At 39.7% G+C, this 13,065-nt stretch overlaps 1 protein-coding gene across 5 annotated transcripts in view; it reads left to right on the top strand.

The window, feature by feature from the left end:
- The window catches only part of LOC116390863 (leucine-rich repeat and fibronectin type III domain-containing protein 1-like protein), a 142,644-nt gene that overhangs the window by 75,586 nt on the left and 53,993 nt on the right, over nucleotides 1-13,065 (top strand). For all 5 annotated transcript variants that reach the window (XM_031860978.1, XM_031860979.1, XM_031860980.1 and 2 more), the window contains exons 3-8: nucleotides 5,764-5,980; nucleotides 7,533-7,684; nucleotides 7,912-8,165; nucleotides 8,320-8,563; nucleotides 8,673-8,830; nucleotides 9,778-10,158. In XM_031860978.1, coding sequence (XP_031716838.1) covers nucleotides 5,788-5,980; nucleotides 7,533-7,684; nucleotides 7,912-8,165; nucleotides 8,320-8,563; nucleotides 8,673-8,830; nucleotides 9,778-10,158 — 1,382 coding nt within the window. In that variant the 5' untranslated portion in view covers nucleotides 5,764-5,787. The remainder of the gene's footprint in view (nucleotides 1-5,763; nucleotides 5,981-7,532; nucleotides 7,685-7,911; nucleotides 8,166-8,319; nucleotides 8,564-8,672; nucleotides 8,831-9,777; nucleotides 10,159-13,065) is intronic.

Consider the following 13,065-nt stretch of genomic DNA (forward strand, 5'->3'; position numbering starts at 1 on the left):
TTACTTAAAGCTAAGCCTACATTTCCTTGTGTCTTTAAACAATCACAAACTCTAGTCGATTGTCCTCCATTATCTTCTCTCTCTCCCAATCGTTCTTCCTCACTAACTGCTACTTCCTTCACTCTTTCTTCCCGGCTCATGTTTTCTGGCTTGTTCTGTTTTCTCTGATAATTTGTCTCGTGTTTTTCAGTCTGCCTCTTTCTACATCGCTCTTATGAGCTTAGTTACGCATGCGTGTGTGTGTTGTGATTTGCATTGCTAATTGCTTCAGATTGGGATGTAATAACGGGGCTTTGCTTTCCGTTGTAGTTCTTAGAACTGCTAATCTGTGTGTCAGACCACTGCTCTGGTTTTTGATTGTCTTTAATGTGAATGGTGGAAACTTTGTTGTTGTTTCTTGTTTTCCATCATCCTGTAAATGTTTTATGTGTACATTAAATAAAGGAGCTTTAGTTGGCTTTAGGTTACTTTAATCACATATTGTTGTGGCAGAAGCTCACATACTTAATCAGAGGAAAGTCTACTGTAATCGTCAGGAAACCCAAGCTCTCTGCTTTTTCAAACACAGTAGACATCGTAGCATTGCAATCTGCTATACTTGAAATAGAACATGAGTAAAGACAGCTCCTTGTTTCCATTGATTGGGTTTGAAATATATAAGAAAAGTACACTGTGAGGAAGGGCTATTTAATCTTCAAAGGTAGGGTTGATATGAACTGCAAAGGCGATTTTGGTTCCCTTAGAAAATGGACGTGGCGTGTTTTTGCAGTATGTGTAGCTAATTACTGATTTCTTCAGAACCCTTCAGTATAACTAAGGCAAGACAACTGTTTTCATTTCTTCCAAAGCAATAACACCTTTAGTTGTGTTTGAAGTCATTTGTGTATCCCTTACATGTTCTTCCCATGACTAATAACCATTCTCTTGAACGAAGAATACATTCAAATCCTAGCATTTTCCACACAAACGCAGCAATGTAGCATCCCAGCCTGGTAAAATATCTGCCCTAAACACATTGAAAAATGCTCTGCCTGGGAGAAGCTGATTGATGCACAAAATGCAAAGTGCAGATCATACCGTCAAACAAAACAAAGAGACTGTCAGTGTGTGTTTGTGCCTTACTTTGCAAAATCATACAAAAACATAAACATTTGCCACTGTTGGAGACATTCCCCAATGTTCTGGCAGCTTGCACAGCCACTTGTAGAAAATGAATATCAATGCAGAGCTCCTCTGTGTTATTACTGCAAAAGTATACTGGATGCTTTTTGTCCTTTACCTCCAACTTTCAGACACAAATAAACATTATACTTAATTTTAAAGACCTGACATTTAGCAAAGTGATGGTGGCAGTTTGTCATTTGTTGAGCAACATGTGTTAACATTGACTTTAGGGACGGTTGAAATGATTTTTCGGGATGGTGTTTTTTTTGTTTGTTTGTTTTCTTTGAACCTGTAAACTTTTTCAAGACTGATGCATTATGATTGACAGCTTTCGTAATTCAAATAAAAAAGATGCGCGAATGCAGCTTACTAAATAGATTTGTTTTTCCCAGAATTTGCTCTTTTTCATATTATTGAAACAACATGGTCTGTCAGCATGGGTTAAGATAGTTAGTGGCACATCCTGCTTAGCCTCAGTCCTGTTCTTTTCAAATTATTGCTGCCCTTCTCACCACCATCCAATCCCTAGTATCCTAATTTCCATGGCTACCAACTGGATTAAAAGTGTTGCTGATTTATGGACGGTAACAAAGTTCGTCAGTATGTTCATCTTTTGCCCTGATGGTTAGATAGTGGATTCTAATTTAGCTTAATATGAGGCCATCAGGACAACATACCGTATAATAATTGCATTATTTTGCCCCAAGATTTATCCAACAAGGGCACAGTTTGGGTTGTATGTTGGCCAAAAATGGGTTTAACAAAGCTCCGTGAAGGATTTGTGATCGCCCCTGTTTGGGTTGTAATTATAATAAGCCCTAATGTGACCCACATTGTTTTGCCGATACTTTATGCCACCCACACATGCAGCAGAAGGGGGTACAATTCTCATTTTAGGCTCATACCCCATAATTAAATGACTATGCTGTTGAGTTGAGCTATACACATGCAAGCCGGATGAGTGGGCGAACAAACTTAGAGAGGTGTGCATTGCAAATCACCATTGGTACCTATTTCTGCAACATAAACACAATATAGATACATTAAAATAAAGCCATCACAAAAGTGAGTGAGACAGCGTGAGGAGCATGGTGTGAGGAAAAACAGGAACAGCATAGAGAGCCTGAGAAAGGAAGCCTGCAAGATAAATGACCACGGGAAAAGAAGGAACCATGGTTTTTAAATAAAGGTTTAGGACAAGGAGGAAAGGAAGAAGAGGTAAGAGGCAGGGAGGAATAGGATGACAAGAAGAGGAATGTATGATGGAAATGAAGAGGGAACATGAGTTGGGGGGAACGGAAATGCATTAATCACAGAGAATGATGGACAGCTAGAGCATATCATAGAGGGTGAAGGATGGTCAAGCGATATAAATCTGATACGACTGGGAAATTGCAAATGACTTTAAATTTTTTATATAACATGGGATGTACTGTATTTAGAGGAGTATACAATAGGGATGATGGAGTGAGACGAGTGTAAAGAGGGTGATTAATGTGGTGTATGAAAGAAACGGCGATGTGAAGGTACGGCAGGGGAATAATCAAGAGCAATGGAGAGAAATATATTGAATGACAAAGAAAAAGGTTGAGAAGGAGTAAAATGGAAAGGCAGATAGAAGAACAGACTTTTCTGTGTGTTTGTAAGTTACAACGAATCATTGTTTCTGCTCTATGTTTAACATTGTGAAAGGATGGAGAACATCAAGTATCAAATAACAGCAAATCTATATTTAGTAGGCTTATAAGATTGCATGCACTCTCATTTGTTTGTATACATTTGGCAGATTAGCTTTATTGGTGATGAACAGTGGAGTCTAAGACAAAGGGCAACACTAGGTATTGTTTATCTTGTGATGCTGAAAAATAATGTCATACCTTGATAAAAATGTTCTGAGGGTTTAAGGAGTATCAAGGGAGGAGCAGAATGGAGGAGGAGTATTTTACACAGGCCACCTACTAAATACAAGTCCAGTGCTATTGATTAGCCTGGGAGTCAAACTGAGCAGGCTAATATACTTCTGCCCACTGGTACACACACATATCCCACCATGAGTTATGAGGCCATGTATGCTGTGTTAAAAGTGAAAATGGTTCCATATTTACCCGCCTGGTTCAACTGATCGTAATGATGATCCATAATGACTTCTGTGACACATTAACTTATTTACTGTTTTGCAGCAGATGGCCAAAGCATGGTTTTTGAGTCACACCTTCAATTTGTTTGGGCTAAAGTATGAAAGATTGTGCTATGCAACAGTTGTTGACTGCACCGAAAGGTGAACTAAGAAAAACGAAAGGCTTCAACAATGAAACAGGTAAAATAATTCCAAATGGATGATCCCTGTGATTACCTGTTTTTGCTTATTTGTATAAGATCAGAATAAGAAAATAAATTGTGATAGTCTCAGAAAGTTGAACTTTTAAAATTCCAAATTATGATAACCATGCTAGTGGCTGCCCAACAGCTCAGGTCAAAAAAATCCTTTATTTTTGTCACATTTAATTATACACTCAACCACATTTCCGATTCTAAATGACAAGAACAAATACGAATGTGGTCTAAGAAAAGGTTGATATATTAGCTTTTTTAATTGATTAATTGTTGAGGTTGCATTTAATTAGATGTAGCTGGCTCACTATTGCAAAACTTTAAGTCAAAAACATTGTCTATTTAAACTTTAATAGGCGAGCAGAAGTTGTAAAACTGAGTTCTGTTGTTGTAGAAAAGTGGGCAACTATATGTTTGTACGTATATGTGTGTATGCGTTGTTGGTATAATGTTGGGATATAGCTGTTTGGCATTGGCAACAACAGTGGCTTCAGAACAACAAATACAGCTCCTCTCTTGGACACAAGTTCTTCTAGTGCATATCCGGTGTGTCTTTCTTCATCCACTATCTCTCTTTTCTGTTCTTGAATGTGCAATAACGACCAAAGCCTCTCCCAGCTATTAACAGAATGTTATTCTGCTAGTTAGCAGCTATATTGTTACCCAGCATGCAATTTGGTGGTGTACAATGTATAACTATTAGTTTTACAAATTGTTGTAGGTTATTAATTGTTGTGTTATAAATGTCTAACCATGAGTGAGAAGGGTACACAGTTAATATGGGTCCCTTCTCAATGCACATATAGTCGTCCCCACCGCAGTGCTCACGGCACACGGAATTAAAGCCGGCCACGGAATGAATTTGTATGCCGCCCAGCACAGCTACAATTTCACCAATACAGTTGTGAGCAGACACAGTTCTTTTCTATCACATCATGTAATCGCAGAGGAGGTCAACATCTCCTGCAATTGTAAATGTGATGCGTCAGGTACAACTTTTCGCAACACCAGTTGGAAAGACTTAGACAGGTGTTGCTGGAAACAGATACTGAGTGAGGAAAGGATGTCCCTGAGGGGGTTTAAGTGGTGTAAACTGGAAAGAGAAAAATCTCTCTGACAATTTTTGATAGAACTGTGTTAAAGTGTGCGTGTGTCCCCCGAGTCCTGAGAGTGTCATCATGCCCAGCACTGTTAATTTGAAATACCAAACTAGTCCAAAATACTGAGAAATAACAAATCAGTTTGATGTGGATACGACCACAGAGGGATGTGTGCTCGTAATAAGCCTTTATTTAGCATACAAGCTGTTGTGGATGAAAGATACAAGTATGACTGTTACAGATATCAACCTCTCCTTTTTTTGACACCCCACACCTATATTACATCTTGCCAAAATATCAAACATATACCCCAGTGTGCCTCAGGAAAATGCCAGCTCCAGCTCACCATGCTGCCACACAATGATAAAGCCCATTATGAGCTCACAGCATTGGGTAATTTAGTCCAGCTCCTGAACAGTGCATTGATCTACCTCTCACCCCAGCAACTATTTCAATGTGTATCAGTATGAAAAGACAAGATAAAAAAAATACATGTCAAAAAATCTACAGGACCACACAGGTTCTTTTGTTACTCATTATTTATTTATTTGCAGTAAACTTGATGTGGCACATTAGAGAGCTTTTAGAACTCTATGAACAAGTTTACAGTCCAATAAGCAAATTAAGATTTGAGACTGGAGTTGAAGTTGAGAGATGTACGACTGGATTGTTTCACAAGTAGCCAGTTTGCAAGCTAATTTTAAATCAATAGAAAGTCGGCATTGGCCGAGATTGCATTTCGGCCAATGCGGTCTTCCTCTTTTGATCTCCACAAAGAATGTTTACTTGCATTCAACCAAAGACAGCTCAAACGTGATCATTCACTACTACTCGGACTACAAACAGATACCAGAACACTTCCAATGCCAACAATCTTGTCCGGTTCCTACAGAGTCTGTATTCTACATGTGAAGAATCTGCTATCTTTAACAAGCTGTGGTTAGCCAATTTATGAAGCTACCAACAATAGCATTCATGTTTGTTTTTGTGGTATAATAGAATAAAGAACATCTTATTTTGTTGAGTCTACAGATGGCTTTACATATTTGTAAATGTTTATACATCTATGTTTTTCTTCTTTTTTTTCTTCTTTGCCAGTTGCCCTTTCTTGAGGAAGGCTATCTTTGTACCCACTCAAAGTCATTGCTCTTTTCTTTCTGTCTTCCAGTTGCCCTGTTCCCTGTGCAGGATAATGGAACGGCTGTGGTTCTCTTTGCTGTTGCTGGCAGCAGCATGCAGGGGCCAGCCGTGTCCGAAACGCTGTATGTGCCAGAGCCTTTCTCCATCGCTCGCTATTCTCTGCTCCAAGACAGGCTTGCTGTTTGTTCCTGCTGCCATTGACCGGCGCACCGTGGAGCTACGGCTCCAAGAAAACTTCATTACAGGTAAGATACCTGCCAGTCTGTCTTGTATTCCATTTAAACATGAATCAAGGCAGGGAATTAAGGCATTTTGCATGGTTCAGTCACTTCTTCCTCATCAACCATCATCTTGAATGCTTACCTCAAGAGAGAACATGCTGCATACTATAATATTGAGCAGTAGCAAGATTGCAAAAGACTGAGCAATGTGTCAAGCTTAAATATACCACTGTGATTCAAATGGAACATTGGATGCAGTAAGGAGAGTGGGTCACAAGTCAGTGATAGCACTGAAAACGAATGTTGGCTGAACTATTATTACTCACGAGTCTGGTTCTTTTTAACTTTCATACTTTGAAACTTTTTTGTTTTGTGGTTCAGTTGAGCAAATCTCATTCATGATTCATCTTCTTACATCAAAGAACTATCTATGATACTTGAAACATACTTATTTTTAAGAACCGAAGTGTGGCTTTATCCTTTTAATTTAATCTGGATTCCCTTTCGCTCCCACCAAGGCAGCTACCTAATCTTCCTAGACCCAATTTAAAATAAATTATTTTCCATAGTTCGCTAAAACAAAAGACACACAAACTAAACAAAGACAAATTTCACAAGGTCCAGTAAGATGATTTAATGCACCATTAACAATATTACTTTATTTAAGTCACATTGATAATGTCCAAATCAATTTAGTTTAAGTTTAGCACTATCCTGTGCTAAACTCTGATTCTGTATTCCATTTTGGGGGTGAACAGATTCTCTCTGCTGTCAACTGTGGTTCTTAGCGTATGTTGCCAAAAGTTAATTTTAAAAGAATTTAAACAACCTTTGTATCATGGGGTCCAGGCTCTAAGAGGCTAATTGGGCATGGGCTTGCTAATCTAAATATTAAACAAAATAGTCTGCACATGGCCAAATATGATCATAGCAGCTAGTTCAGCAGAAAGGTCAACCAATTTATTTGTTATAACTTTTCTTATACATATTTTTGCAATCTTATCTTAGAAAAAGATTTTATAAAAAGTTGAGGAACATTAAGAACCAGAGTCATCTTTCAGAGATCAATCAAACACTGTTGCATATGTATATTTTCTGATGTCCATTCCTTCACTGATACTAGGGCTGGGTATCTGCACTAGATACCTTGAAGGTATCAACTGAAAAGCTAGCAGCTAACGGTACTAACAGCGCAAACAAAGCTAGCAACAGTGCTGACAAAACTTTAACCTGGCGGGGGAACCGGAGGGTGGGTTACATTACCACAACAATGTGGTTCCGCCACCTTGGGCTGGGGGACGACATTGCCAGTAATAACCGTGGGCTGTATAAGCACTGTGCAGAGCGGTGGCAATTAGCTAGCCAATGTGACACACAAAGCTTTTATTTACATGATGGGTATCAAATGAAGTACTCTATTGGTATTGGTATCACTTTAAAGCTACTGATAATGATACTGGCATCGTCATTTTAAACGATACCAAGCCCTACTTAATACTGTACCAAGGTAATATATCTAGTCACTTAGGACTCAGTTGATGGAACATCTCTTTGTGTTCATTCTGCTCACTCCCAGCTGTCCGAAGAAGGGACTTTGCCAACATGACCAGCCTGCTACATCTAACCCTTTCCAGAAACACCATCAGTCAGATTCTCCCTTCAGCCTTCTGTGACCTGCGGCGACTGAGAGCACTTCATCTAGACTCTAATAGATTAACTGTGATAAAGGTGAGACTGATGGAATGGATTAATGATGGCAAATGGGAATGAATAGTCGGATAGATTATTGCAGTGATAAACTGACTTAGAGGCCTTTAAGTTGGTCAATAGATACACATACTTAAACGCTAGAGCTACAATGACAGAAAGATAAATATAACAGAACAGTTGATACAATATCCTTTCTGATATTTATGTGATGCTTCTCTGAGCATTTCTGCTTTTTCACCAACCAGGACGACCATTTCAAAGGCCTGACCAACCTTCGCCACTTGATCCTTGCCAGCAACCAGCTCCACTCCATATCTCCCCATGCCTTTGATGACTTCCTATCCACACTGGAGGATCTCGACCTTAGCTACAACAACCTTGCCCAAGTGCCTTGGGACACGATCGAGCGCCTAACCAACGTCAATACCCTAAATATGGATCATAACCTTATAGAAAATGTTCCCCAAGGGGTATTCACCAACCTACACAAGTTGGCCAGGTATGTTGATTGGTGATCTGATGTTGTGAGAACAGATAATGTAAAGATGCATAGGTTGGTTTACTGATCAACTTAACTGTTGATATACTGATAATGTATCTGTCTTTCTCTCTTAATCCAACCCTCATCTCCTCCTTACCCCATCCATTAACAGGCTAGACATGACGTCTAACAAGCTGAAGAAAATTCCCCCGGACCCATTGTTCCTGAGAATCCCAGTTTATGCCAAGTCCAAAGGCTCCCCCCTCACCTCCCTGGTGTTGAGTTTTGGTGGCAACCCCCTTCACTGTAATTGTGAACTTCTATGGTTGAGAAGACTGACCAGAGAAGACGATCTTGAGACATGCGCCTCTCCTGCTGACCTCAGTGCCAAGTACTTCTGGACAATACCTGAAGAGGTGACATTTTAAGCTTTTCGCTTGCAGAAAACTAATAAAAAATGAATCATAACCTCGAAACTATATAATTTAAATATCATACTAGACCTCATACTTTTTTTCCCTTTAGGAGTTCATTTGTGACCAACCAGTTCTGACCCGTAAGTCACCTCATACAGTGGCTATGGAAGGCCAGCCTGCCAGCCTGAAGTGCAAGGCAAATGGCGACCCAGAGCCTGAAGTCCACTGGATCAGCCCTGAAGGGCGACTTATATCTAATAGCTCCAGGTACAAAGATTATTTCTATACAGTTCTATATTGTGGTTTGATTTATAATTTACAATTACTTTTCTCTATAAGTGTATTGATTGTATATTTTCTCAAAATTAAAGAACAGGTGTTAATTTAGGGCATGAGACTCAGCTCTATATTCAATGATATCAGAAACCCAACCCAGTTGGCAGGTGCAAGAAAAGCGGCCCTTTAAATATTCCTCCCAGTACTGTTTCACCTCAGCGCTATGTGCAACCGAGTCAAAACGTCAGACGGGGTTGTCTCACATAATTTCTGTCTTGGCTGTAGTAGTAGGGCGTAGGCACATGGCTTGTGTGGGCCAGCTCTGAATCAGGATTAGAAGGTAGCTGTTGAGGTCATGGCTTTGCCTGTAAAAAATGTTATAAAAGGATTGATAGTATTTTGAAATATGTGACAGAAGTTTTATATTTTTGATTTGAGATTTCTGTTTGCATCTTTAGATATTTTGTTCAGTAAAAGCGATTTCATGGAAATGAGGCATTGTTGGGTTGTTGAAGAATACCATTTGGTGTAGGCTTACACTTATGGGGATGAAGCCCACAAGTTGTCAGCAACTATCCCCTCAACATGGCTGTCACTGGAGGCAGCAAAGTACAGGTGTGACTTAATGGGTTGATAAGAAGAACAGTGATTACCAATTGGCTCCTGTGTGGGTGACTGTGACTGGGATATGTGGACCAGAAGTGAGTTGCCTCTTAAATTGAAAGTGACAGAATAATGGTGGATCATTTTGTAACCAGAAGTGAATATGTTTGAAATTACTTGGGAAGGCAAAGGCCTGTCCAATCTCATATGAAGTCCTGACTATGTCAACTGCCTGAACTTTTTTACAGTATATAGTTGTTACTTTGTTGTAACATTTACACTACAGTTAATGCATTGAACTCTTTCACTTCATGATACATCTCAATCTGTTTCAGAACTTTGGTTTTCTCTAATGGAAGCCTGGAGATCAACGTAACATCCCTGAAGGATTCAGGTAACTTCACCTGCATTGCCTCCAACGCAGCAGGTGAATCCACAGGAAGGGTGGAGCTAGTTGTTACGGTGATGCCCCATCTGGCGAACAGCACAAGCCGCAGCCGAGACCCGTCATCTGAACCTGCCCCCTCTGACATCCTAACCTCCTCTAAGGTTGCCCTGCCGAACAACGAGACCAGAGGGGCAGACCGGAGGGTCTCACTGGTGGAATTGACAGGGAACTCGGCCCTCATTAGATGGAGCAGTCAGACTTCTTCAACCGGAGTCAGGATGTTCCAGGTCCAGTACAACAGCTCTGGGGATGACACACTGGTTTACAGGTCTGTTTATCTACACTGTCAATTTATGATCTGACTGTCTGTGAGTTTTCATTGTCTGTCCTTATTACAGTTTTAATGGTGACTGCTATGGACTCTTTGAGGAGTATTAGTAAAAAAGCATGTCTGTGCCTGTTTGTTTTAGTCAAGGTCAGCGTGTGTCTGTGAGCAGTTGTGTGTGCGTTAATAAGGAGGCATCAGCCGCTGCTATGAGGATGAGAGCAGATGATAGATGATAAAAATGGAGATTAGCCAGTCATCCAGTCGTAAAAGTCTAATCAGCTGAAATGATAAAGACATCTGTAGTGGAACAGCGCCATTGCTGGGTTCGCTCGGCCTGGGCCAAATGAGATTATGGCTGTTTCACTGCTTGTCTGTCAACTTGCTTCAGTGCCGCGTTGATGTGCTGATCTTGTAGCCACATTGTTTCATTGCTGATATTTATATAGTGGCTCTATGGATATGATATTTTTCCATAAATTGTTACTTTCCTTACATTTGTCAGAATTCATTGACTGGCACCCCTTAAACTGGTGACTATCAAACCACTACAGCATTTCGAAAAATGTAAAAGTTTCAAAGTAGAAGGAAGGAAAATTTGAGTTGATCCCATAAACAAACAGGGAGGTTTTCTGCTTTGTGTGCACAACATGCTACTGCACATATACAGCATATTGTCATCCCAAGTCTAAATATAATTAAAATGAACACCCAACAAATGTCAATGGGTTGAAAGAGCATTTCAAGGTATTATGATAATTCTTCTTGATAGTGGTGTGATTGCAGCGATATGTTGTCACTGAAACGGTTGATAGCATATTACATAAAGGTCGTTGTGTAGAGAATCATGTTTATGATTGAACTACAGCAAGGGCAAGTTGGACTTGTGTAGACCTGTGTATGTGATTTAAAGAACTTTAATGAATAGATGAATTGGTGCTTTCTTGTGTTACAACATTATCAACAGCAGCAGAACATTTTATCGGGGACTGTTTCAGTCATAAAAGAAAGGACAAAGACGTGGTTAACTACCATAGAGCACTTATATGTCTTTCCATTAAGATTTTTTTTAAGCCTTGGTGGTCATGGGGGAGTGTCCACATTTTCTCTATGTGCAAAAAAAAAAACAACGCACTGGCAACATTATTGGCCAAATCTCTCAGAAAGCTCTGTTTATTTTTGGTTCTGAGGAGTTTTCATATGTTGTGAAGTTGTCATGGCAACAGGTTGGGAATATCTCCCAGCTCTTGTGATGAGTGACATGTGGCTTTAATACCACCAGAGACGAGTGCAGATGACTATTAATTCATTTACATTTTTTTCAAAAGGTGCAAATAATATGGCCAGATAAAGGCCCATCACTCTGTGATTACAGAAGTAAATCAAAGATGTCTTCACTGCCCAACAGAATCATCTGATAACCAATTTAGCTCTGCTTGGCCTTTTTACACGTCATCAACAGCTGGTATTGTCTCTGGGGGAAAAATAATTCTTGAAAGAAAAACCTGTGATTGAATGTGTCAAATCCATCCCAGGTGATAGGAGAATCAGACAGTCAACACTTGTGTGATATGGAATTGGGGGATTTTTGAGAAGTGATTATGATATTATTTCTAAGCTAGAGGATACTTGTTTATTCAGACAGCTGAGCCAACTGTCGGAGACAAGCAGCTTCTTACAATTCTAAGCATGTCTACCCGTCTCCTGCATTGCAACCTGCCATCTGCACCTGCCCGGTCAAGGTTGGATGCAGTTAGTGGGCACTGCAGCCCTGTAGGTACAAATAACCCTCCTTACAGGTCAGTGTGGGTGTGTATAGATCTTTGTGGGGGTAGCTGTCAATCGTATGAGCCTCACATTATTAAGCAGATTGTCTGGATGTTTACAATACTTATTAAACTGTATAACTCAGACCTTCAGTGTACAGTATTTATATTGAATGATCTCTTTTGTTTTTATTGGCAGTGGGGTAGTCTGCCATTGCAGTGCTGGATTTAAATTCAGATTTAAATCAGAAATTGCGTTTGCAATCATTGTTGACTGCGTTCTTTATCAAAACATCGTATTTTTTACAAACTAGCTGCTTAACAAAGAATGTTTGCTGTTGTATTAAACCGCTCTTGCTGCTGACATGGTAACCAAACGTGTGGCCAAATAAATCAGGACTGAACTCTTTATTGAACCTTGAGTTCAATAAAAAACAATAACGAGATCAGTGCAGGTTAACTGTCAAATGAAAGAGATGGCTTCACAGATACATGTGCAATGCGGCACAGCACATGCAAAACACATTGAGGCTTGAGCTACACTATAGCTTCATCTTAAATACCTTTCCCGTATTACTGTCTGAGCCATACTACCCAGTTCACATGTGCTCATGTCGCAATTTGAAAAAAAATGTCATGTTGCATAAGAATAATTTCTCATAATCTTACTTCATCGCGTAAGAACATGACTAAAGCATGACTCTAAACCCATATATGGAATCATATGGCAATCATGAGATTAACATACATTAGGAGGCCTCATCATTGCACCAGCTCTGCTCTGAGTAAAAGAAAAAAAAACAGCCCTGAGTGTGTCTGTGTGCATGTGTGTACAGTTCCTCTCTTGGGGGGGGCAGGAGAATGAGAAAACCACATATTGGTGACACAAGGAGAGGCCATTTGAGCTTAACAAATGTATTTAGCTTTACATTTTGGTTATCTCTGTTACATACAAACAGCACATCTTGAAAACTGATCAATGTCGCACTCGCTGAAGCTTCATCAACTTTGCTGATTAGAATTGATAGAAAGTAAAATCAAAGTGCGTTTCTTCTTCTTCCTCACAATCAGAGAGTGTAATAATTGCTTTGTGCCACAAGAAGTGACAATAAATTCCACATGTGTGTTAGATAATAACATTGTT

This window comes from Anarrhichthys ocellatus, unplaced genomic scaffold (genome assembly GCF_004355925.1).
Source record: "Anarrhichthys ocellatus isolate YVR2014 unplaced genomic scaffold, GSC_Weel_1.0 scaffold24, whole genome shotgun sequence".
Classification (NCBI taxonomy): domain Eukaryota; kingdom Metazoa; phylum Chordata; class Actinopteri; order Perciformes; family Anarhichadidae; genus Anarrhichthys; species Anarrhichthys ocellatus.